Below are 9,570 nucleotides of genomic sequence, written 5' to 3'. Positions count from 1 at the left end.
TTGAAAGAATATATGAAAGGCCTTTTTTTAAAACAGTTTTTAGTGGCACCAGTACCAGGTAGACCCTACTGAAACTTATAACCTCTATAAATTATGTACACCGTGTAAAGATTACCGTGACTTAAGCTCAAAGTGTTTTCGTTCGAACGAAAAGGGAATAAATCAGTTTAAAATAAATTCAGTTCCATCAGGAACGGATCTCAGTGTTTTTTTTCCTCAAAAGACGTTGGCCGCTGAAACAAATGCCCTATGCCAGCTGATATCCACTTGGCCATCATTTCTGCTGCGATCTCTCGAGCAATGAAGCATATCAAGTCGCCAAACGATGCTCTGCGAACCTCTTTTAGGTACGAAAACTTACCGACAGATTACCGACCGTCGGCTGCCTGACAGTCAATATTTCATGATATAATTTATACAACCCACAACTCGAGAAAAAATGGATTGAAATTGCGTCAATTTACATTTTTTCCCAATTATGCACTGTTTATTGAGCGTGGTTGCCAAAATGCTTCGCTCAGCGGATCCCTTTGTTTTGAGCTGACTGAACAAAAATCGTTGGATAGCTCGCACGGTGTTAAGTGTCTTCTAGCAGAATGTCTTCAGCTTCATATTTTAATTCTTCTAGGAGTTCAACAATGAGATCCACAAGCTTCTGTTGACTGAAAAAAAAAAAATCATTCCTCAATAAACTTAAAACAAGGGAGCTACATTATGATGTTCTGACCCAATGAGTTCTTACACTCAAGAAACTGTCTAAAGAAGGATATAAAATAAAAACGAGGTAAACTAGAAAATACACTGCAGTCAAAACATTGTGATCAATATAATAGAAGAGACTAACTCTATATCGTGAGATAAACGATAAAATGTTCATTTGTTTACAAAATTACGATGAACAACATTTTTTTGGAAATAGGATAAGAAAGATGGGAAGTTTTGAGCTTGGTAAAAAAATAGATGTTTTTGTCTTGTCACCAGCATAGGACAAAGAAAAAAATCTGGATTTTTTTTTTTAATACCAAAGAGCAAGGTGTCATTACCTTAACTTAACTGCTGTTGTCTCATCAGCTTTACTTTCATTGGAAGGATCTGACGCAGAATTTTGTTGTGCTATTTGGAACTGAGCTGTCTAATAAATAAAAGAGTTATTTTTTACATAAAATTAAAACTTTATCTAATAATAATAAATAGATGCTTTATAATAATGATAAATGCTCACATAAACTACTTATTTGCTACTACTTGAACTTTTAAGTGCAATAATTGAAAATGATTCATATCATTTATAATGTCCATGGCAAGGAGAAAGTTTTCCAGCAAAGGTTGATAATTTGGTAGTACGGTTGCCTTGTAACCTGTCACATAATAATGAACAATATGTCTTCCTACCAAAGCTTCCAAGAAGAAAATATTCCTTACACATTCTGTTCACCAATATCTCCCAAGACCTTTTTCTTTTTTTCTTCACAGCTGCCATCGAAGCAATACGACCCATTTCCCACTCAATTATTGTTTTTTTTTTTTTTTTTCTGTATGATGAATAATGTCTACCATGTTTTGTAATTCTTTTTTCTTTCTTTTTTTTTTTATCTCAGGGGCAGTGCCGTAAATTGGCCACCGTAAAGCGTAAAAAAGCTGACAATTCGAGCATTAGCCCTTTGTCAGAGCAAAGGGATAATAATAACTGTTCTTTTTGTATCTCGTATTTTCGATTTATATTGTATATTGTATTTATTTAGTGTATTAGTATTATATGAATCATACCTAATAAAGCTGTTTAGAAAAGAGACTCTTATGATACATGAGGAACCCCTAACATTGCTTGTAAATCAATGATCTCATGATTACCACCTAGGTTTTCATATTGTGCATGTAACAGCTGGGAAATTTTGCTCTAATGGCTTTAATAGCAGTCTTAACCTCTAGCACTTGAAAATCAGTATGCATATTCTCTATCCTGTTCTATACCAGTACATTCCCTTAAAGGTGCTAACAAGTAGAATTTCTTTAACAATCAAGAGCTTCTTTAGCTGGTGATTAATCATTTTCTTAATTCTCATGAGCTTAACCCTTTACAGGCTAACATCAGTATTCATAATCTCCATACTGTTCTCTGCACATTTATTAATGTGCTGACAAAGAGAATTTGTTCTACAATCAAAAGTTTCTTTAGTTGGTGATTATTTCCTTTATTCTCATGACATCAATGTGTGATTCAGTGGAGATAATGTAGGGAGAAATTAGATGCTTGTCACTCTAAGGGATTAAAGAGTTAATGAGTGATTCAAAAGTGATACTGTAATGGGAAATTAGATGCTTAGTCACTCTTAACCCTTTCACTCCCAAGATCTGATTAGTAGTTCTCCTTACTATCTTCCATACAATTCTTATGATGTTAGTTCAGAGAATTTGGCATTAGATCAACTAATAATCCCATGATTGATATTCTTCTCTATTCTCATCACCTGCCTGCTTGATATTGTATTGATATTGTAAGGAGAAATTCTGTCTTGGTCACTTGTTGGAGTGAAAGGGTTAATGTCCAAAAAGTTAGAGGAAAAAATAGAAACTAGAACAAACCAAATCAACTGTAAGGAGATTTTTGGTAAAAGAACTGGTGAGGAAATATTTTTTTTTAACCTTCATTTGCTCACTTACCAGTTCCAGTTTCTCTTTTTCTTTCAGTTGAATTTTCCTGATTAGTTCTGCAATACTGGTATATCCAGCCTCCCTAAACTTTGTTTCAATTGTAATAACATCACTCGATATCTTATTGAATTTCTGTGTTATGTCATGCACCAGTTGCCGATATGATGGGAAGTCATAGTCAGGAGCACTCGCAAGATATTCTTTGAAACCGCTGAAAGAGAATGAACAACAAATTTGGTCACAAAAAATACAAAAGCAAACCAACAAACAACGACAACAACAACAACAACAAAACTATAACCATTCTTAGCTCCAACACTTCTCATAAAACAAAACGTTTCCGAGAATTTGACGAGGAATAGCCGATAGAATGCAAAAAAATGCACGGAACGGCACAACGTGCTTTCAATTAAGGAAGGTGCTTTACCCTGAATGATGGAAAGCAAGATTTACCTGTCAAATGTTCTGTACGTCTTTACCCTTTCTTCTTGAAGATTAAAAAACTGCTTGATCAGTTCCTTATGACTCATAGCTGACGCAAGGAATATTTACCGCGTTACATTTAGCTCAGCGATGAAGACGATGATGATCAAAATCATCAGGCGTTCTAAGCGTATACACTCGAAAAGACTGGGTATGAATCAGGACAGTACTCTCCCCGACTCCCCCGGTTTGGATCTCGGTCACTAGTTGAACAAAAATGGCGGATAATCCAGACGTTCCGTCGAATGTCACTTATAAACAGCTTCATGAACGGTTTGTGAGTGATTTGAATGGCACATCGGTGTTTGAAATCGGCAAAGTTGCTAGTGCTGCGCCAATTGGTATTTTTCTTAGGTCAATCTTATTTAATATATTGTTTGCGAAGCAAGAAAACCTTACTGGTTCAGTCTTCTGTTGGTGAGTATAACACACTTTTCTTTGAAAGTGCAAACACTCGAAAATCGAGATCTCTCACAGTAGTGATAAAAAAAAAATCGAGCTGAAGATATTTTGCTATGGAAATAACGATGACTGTTCTCATTCAAAAACTGCTGTATTTTAAGGAAAAAGTGTTATTAATCGGTGCGCTAGCTGTAGATTTCCAACTCGATATAATTTGAAGTTTTCTGCTGATATGCCTAATAAATTCGGATTTTTAAGAAAAGAAACTAGCAGCGGAAATTTTCTGCAAACTATGCCAATTTTCGAGCGCTTAGACTCAACTTCGAGTATAGAATAGCTGGCTGTATGATATGGACTACTTCGATGAGTCCACGCTTTTCGATTTCCTCTCCATCAAGGAAAAATCTGCCTAGTTGTCCAATAGATCAACGAGAGTTTTTAAAATCTAGGAAGTTTCATGACAGTCCCTGGCAAACTTATGAAATTATGGGATCCTAAACTGATGGTAATTCTCATAAGAAATATGAATTTTGGCAAGTTTTGGGCTCCATAATTTCATGCATTGGAAGTTGGTAACAGATACCACTAAAACTTAGCATGTTTTCAAAACTCAGCATTGTAAATGGAAATATGAAAGGTTTTACAAAGTTTGTGTTGAAAATCAAAGAAACTGAAATGAATTTGGCAACAAGCAGCATAATTTGTAACTTGTAACCCTTTTCCTCCCATGATCTGATTGTCAATTCTCCCTTCTCGCTGCTACACATTTCTATGTAAATTAATTACGAGAATTTGGTGTTAGATCAAGATAACTTCTACCCAATAAGTTTGAATATTCTCATTACCTGTTTTCTGGATAATGTATGGATATTGTAGGGAGAAGTTACATGTTAATCACTTCTTTGAATTAAATGGTTAACAGATGTTTTCTTCTGTGCATAGTTCTATCCCAAGCCCTAGGTGCTGCAGTTGCTTTTGAGTATTAGACCCAGTACCTTAACCCTTTAATCCGTAACAGTGACTAGCATCTAATTTCTCCTTACAATATCGCCCCTAAATCACACAGTAAGGTAACAAGAATAAAGGAAATGGTTACCAACTAAAGAAGTTCTGGATTATGACACAATTTTTTCTCATGAGCTCCTGAGGGAATGTATTGGGAACAGTGTGGAGAATATGCATGCTTATGTTAGGATGGAAAGGGTTAAAAGAAACTGTTGAAATGAACTTTTTGTCGAGTAGAACATATTTTTGTTGACTTTTTTTTCTTTTGTAGCATAGTCTTTCTGTTGGAGTATTGTACCCTGGTGGTCCCCTCATTCCTGGCACTGACCATTCTGGCTGATCACATAAATATGCTAATTACAACCTGTTTTTGTCTATCAATGGGAATGTTGTTTTTGCAAGCATTGAACACCAGTAAACTTCAAAATCAGAAATTTCAAGCAGTACTATCTGCCGACATGTCTGGAAGACTGCCTTTTATTGGAAGCTTCAGAGCGTATGTAGTGATTGCTACAGCCATCTGTATACTTGCTGTTGACTTTGTCATATTTCCTCGGCGCTTTGCCAAAGCAGAAACATATGGAAGTGGACTGATGGACATGGGAGTTGGAGCATTTATATTTTCTAATGCTATAGTATCACAAGAAGCAAGAAGTGTTCATTCAACTGAAACATTGAGCAGCTTTTTCGGGGTACTATTTAGATCTTTGAGGTCTTCTTTACCATTACTAGTACTTGGTTTTTTGCGTCTGATTTCTGTCAAAGGAACAGATTATCAAGAGCATGCAAGTGAGTACGGGGTTCACTGGAACTTTTTCTTCACTTTATTTGTTGTAAGGGTGAGTAAAAGAATGTTCTTATACTATAAATTGCTCAGTAAATAGTTTTTTCAATGGCACACTTTTCAACTGAGCGTGGTAAAACCATAACCAAAGTGATCTCAATAATATATCACAGTAAAGCAAAATATTGCAAGAAGCTCATTAGAACTCAAAGCAAAAACTTTTTTACTGCATGAAGTGCAGGTCTGACTAGCAGAGTTTTTTTCTTTTTTTCATTCATCTTTAATTCTTTCATTAACCATTTAACTCTCAGATCAAATTTGTAATTCTCCTTACTGTCAACCATACTATTCTTTTAATGTTAGTAATCAGATAATTTAGAATTGGATCAACTAATTATTCCCAAATTGAATTTTTTCTTTATTCCCATCACTTATCTGGTTGATATTGCATTGATATTGTAAGGAGAAATTCTCTGTTGGTCACTCACGGGAGTTAAAGGGTTAATTAATTTATTCATTGATTCTGATAATTGATTCATTGATTCGTTTGTTCTTTCTCTGTTTCTTTCTTTTTCAGTCATTCTTTTTGTCTCTCTCTTAATGTCTCTCTTACCCTCTTTTAGTCTGTCATTTGACCAGTCCATCTATGTATCCTTCCTTACATCCATCCAATCACTCCTTCCATCTGTCCAGGTCTCAGTCAAATTGCAATCCTTCATTCATGCATTCTGGCACTCCCTCTCTTATTCACTCATCTTCATTTACATCTTCATTTTCTCACCTTGTAGGTAATGTCAACAGTGCTCGTTAGATTCATCCCTGGTCACAGCTGGTATGGTGTAACAGGAATTATTTTAGCTGTCTTGTATCAATACCTCCTTAGCATGGGTGGTTTGAGAGAGTTTATATTAAATGGAACACAAGGAGATGGATCACGTCAAGGATTACTGGATGCAAATAGAGAAGGCCTTTGTTCGTGTGTTGGTTATTTAGCTCTCTACCTTATTGCTGTTCAGTTTGGAAAATTTCTCTTTTGTAAACGGTAAGAGTTTATGTTGGGTTAAGCTTTGATTTCATAAATGTAAGATGGTTCATGCTTCTCCTCTGTGCTTGGCTTCTCATTTCAGGCACTGGTAAAGTGTGCAAAGCAAGTTTATAGTTGTGCAAAAGCTTCAGATCATCATTTAATTCCTGAAAGTGTATGTAGGTTGTTTCTCACAGACATCTAGTCACCTGAAAGTGTAAACTTTGAGCATTCATTTTTTCTAAGCAAAATCATTTCCATGAGTCATCAGAAATAAGTGAAAAGATATTTTGGTGATTGCTCCCTCTCTGCAGAGTTCATGTGGCTCTGGCGTATTTTTTGGGTCTGTTTTGACTGACTTGCACGTCTGACTCTATTGACTAAAAAAGGTCTGCTTATACTCATAATACTCATAAGTTTAGGTTCAACATCTGAGGGGAACACTGTCTTGTATTTTTCCTTTTACTGAAGTCCTGTTTCTTTTTCCAGCAAAAATTCCATCTACTTTAGTTTGTAACCCCCTCTAACATTTTTTTAAAGCAATCGTGTCTTAACCCTTTAAGTCCCATGAGTGACCAAACAGAATTTCTCCTTACAATATCAATACAATATTAATCTGGTAAGTGACAAGAACAAAGAAAAAAATCAATTTGGGGATGATTAATTGATCCAATACTAAATTCTCAGAACTAATGTTGTAAGAATTGTATGGTTGACATTAAGGACAATTGCAAATTTGATGTGGGAGTTAACAGGTTGAAAGACGGCAACGGGATGTCTAGTCAAAACAAAGAAAACCAGCATAAGATAATATAGCCAATTAACTAATATATTGTTACATCCAAACTGTTTGTTAAGTACCTCAGGTAATCATTGAATGTATCTGTGTAAGCTTTTTTATGATCCTCTTCTGTTGCTTTTTAGGAACACTGTAGGACAGTGGATCAAAGCGTTTTTAATCCTAGTCACCATTGATGTTACATTTTATGCATTGGTTCATATATCACAGCAGTTTGTCAGCCCTATTTCAAGAAGAATGGCAAACTTATCTTTTGTCCTGTGGCAGGTATGTTTGCAGGACAAAGTAGACTTCATAACAAAATGACAGCAAAAACTATAACTCTGATAAATAATAATAAAAGCACACATGAAATCCACACCAATAAAATAACATACATATCTCCAATAACTTAAGTTGTATGAACTTATTTAATTTCTATTACATAGTATTTTGAACAATGCTGTTTCTTGTGTCAGGTGGTAGGTACTGTGGTGCTCTAATAAGGTTACCAAATCTGAAAACTAGTTATAACAAAAATTGAATTCTCACGGCAAGAACATGAATGGAAGAAATAGCAAGCATTGGAAATTTCATGTTGATGCAAACAAATGGCAGTCCGGAAACATTCATATCCATTTACTGTTGCATTTGTTTGTAGGATTAGGAGTATCATAGATGTTCTACCTCAATCATGTAGATCACTGTCATATCTCCAACTGTCAAATTAATTTACTCTACTGTAGCAAAACACAGCTAAGTGGTGGTTGTAACAGGGATTTTACACTGTTGACCTCTTACCGCGGTCTGTTAAGCCTGCGAGCAGGTTCTTGTGTTAGTGGTTTGCCTTACAGCCCCTCCTTTGGGCAAAGTTACCTATTGCACCATCTGCAGTTGCTTCTGAAAAAAGTTATTGATACCCCTGTTAATAAGGAAGCCAAATCAAGGATACTTGTCAGCTGTTTTTTCAGCATTGGTTTTGTTTTGCTTCCACATTTCTAGGTTTACAATATGATTTAGAGCTAGTGAAGTAAAATTTATGCTATGCATATGCACTAACCCCTCAACTCCCAGATGTGATTAACCTGTAACTTCTCCCTAAAATATCCATATACTATCCTGTAAATGGGTAATGAGAATACACAAACGTATCAGGTAGAAGTTGTTATCCTGATTTAAAAGCAAATTCTTGTGACTAATTTATGAGGAAATGTGTAGTAGCTAGAGGGGAGAATTTACAATCAGATCTAGGAGTTAAAGGGTTAAGTCCCAGCCAGACCATGGATTTTACATACATGTTTGTCACTGGCCCTGTTACCTTAAGCTGCCATTTTGAAGAAACTTTATTCAAACAGCCGACGGTAACAGTAACCTCCAAAAAGTCATTCTTCCAATTATGTTGTTGCTTATGTATGTTTTGTTCCTCTTTAGGTGGGATACAATGTTCAACTTATCTCAGAGTTCTTGCTTTGTGATATACTGATAACCACTGCAAATCACCTGGGCTTGCTTGAAGGCGCAATAACTGGAGGCTGTCATGTTTGTTATCCTGGAAAAGTCCCGGATGAGAATGGCAAAACGTCACGGACCAAGCAGAAGATGCCATGCACATGTTTCATATCAGCTGTTAACCGAAATCAGCTTTTGTTCTTTTTGCTTTCAAATGTATTAACGGGAATGGTGAACTTTTCCATAAAGACAATATTCTGTACTCCACTGAAGGGATTTGTAATAGTTGGTATTTACCTGATGGTGTTAAACTTTTTAATTTCTGTCTTACATCTACGAGGGAAAACTTTGAAACTTTAATGAAATTCATACAGATCACTGGGCATGTCAGGCTATTTTGTACCTTTTATTTTAGCAATAAAATTGTCTTCACATGAAGATATCTGTCATTTAATGAACAGGTTACATTTTGAACCAGTATCAATCGAGTATCAGTAGAGCGTGTTCGCTCCAGCTTAGGAGTGAAAGTTTTTGTTTCGGCCCAACAAACTCCCGTGGAGGAATTGCAGCTCTCTTGCGAGAAAAATTGGTGTACTTGATTTTCATTCGCAGCCCAGATAACATTTATTTCATGAAAGACTATGATCTCAGAAATCTGTCAGTATTTATGAAGGTATGATGTCTGTGGTTGCGCCTGAATTTCATATGATCTTCAAGAACATTTGATCTTTTTAGTTAGAGCTCAAGCAATAGATGTATCTCATAAAACGTTTTGTTGTGTAGTATTGCTCTGTACTTTTAAGGAATTCTACCGAACGAGTAAAATAACTCAGCGATACAATCCACCGAAACGTTCTTTTAGGACAGAAAAGCGATTTGTGATAGGTCCTGCGAAGCGCTCTCGTTTGATTGGCTCATGAAACATGAACCTGTCAAACAAGGCTTCAAACGTTTCAAAGGTGAACTTCATGTGCGACCCTTCCGCAAACGAAA

General features: G+C 35.8%; 2 protein-coding genes across 2 annotated transcripts; one reads left to right on the top strand and one right to left on the bottom strand.

Moving 5' to 3' along the window:
- On the bottom strand, nt 1–3,271 carry LOC113686235 (required for excision 1-B domain-containing protein). The gene is made up of 4 exons (XM_027203831.2): nt 3,106–3,271; nt 2,662–2,863; nt 1,044–1,132; nt 1–662 (listed from the first exon to the last, which is right to left on the bottom strand). Exons 1-4 carry the CDS (start codon nt 3,180–3,182, stop codon nt 578–580), a joined length of 453 nt encoding a protein of 150 aa, XP_027059632.2. The 5' UTR covers nt 3,183–3,271; the 3' UTR covers nt 1–577.
- A 54-nt stretch (nt 3,272–3,325) lies between these two features.
- Nucleotides 3,326–9,345, top strand: LOC113686234 (glucosaminyl-phosphatidylinositol-acyltransferase PIGW). The gene is made up of 5 exons (XM_027203830.2): nt 3,326–3,552; nt 4,814–5,381; nt 6,115–6,368; nt 7,275–7,416; nt 8,560–9,345. Exons 1-5 carry the CDS (start codon nt 3,353–3,355, stop codon nt 8,935–8,937), a joined length of 1,542 nt encoding a protein of 513 aa, XP_027059631.2. The 5' UTR covers nt 3,326–3,352; the 3' UTR covers nt 8,938–9,345.
- Nucleotides 9,346–9,570: the final 225 nt, after the last annotated feature.

The sequence above is a fragment of the Pocillopora damicornis genome, chromosome 11 (assembly GCF_964200805.1).
Source record: "Pocillopora damicornis chromosome 11, jaPocDami1.2, whole genome shotgun sequence".
Classification (NCBI taxonomy): Eukaryota; Metazoa; Cnidaria; class Anthozoa; order Scleractinia; family Pocilloporidae; genus Pocillopora; species Pocillopora damicornis.
The sequence above is the reverse complement of the archived record's forward strand: the minus strand, read 5'-3'. Positions and strand labels throughout refer to the sequence as shown.

What these genes read in the sequence shown, in the direction of transcription:
- LOC113686235 (XM_027203831.2), bottom strand. Translation starts at nt 3,182, where the DNA reads ATGAGTCATAAGGAACTGATCAAGCAGTTTTTTAATCTTCAAGAAGAA. An exon ending in ACGTACAGAACATTTGACAG is followed by an intron (nt 2,864 to 3,105) that starts GTAAATCTTGCT and finishes ATTCTCTTTCAG; the next exon opens with CGGTTTCAAAGAATATCTTG. An exon ending in ACAACAGCAGTTAAGTTAAG is followed by an intron (nt 663 to 1,043) that starts GTAATGACACCT and finishes TTTTTTTTTCAG; the next exon opens with TCAACAGAAGCTTGTGGATC.
- LOC113686234 (XM_027203830.2), top strand. Translation starts at nt 3,353, where the DNA reads ATGGCGGATAATCCAGACGTTCCGTCGAATGTCACTTATAAACAGCTT. An exon ending in ACTGGTTCAGTCTTCTGTTG is followed by an intron (nt 3,553 to 4,813) that starts GTGAGTATAACA and finishes TTTCTTTTGTAG; the next exon opens with CATAGTCTTTCTGTTGGAGT. An exon ending in TCACTTTATTTGTTGTAAGG is followed by an intron (nt 5,382 to 6,114) that starts GTGAGTAAAAGA and finishes CTCACCTTGTAG; the next exon opens with GTAATGTCAACAGTGCTCGT.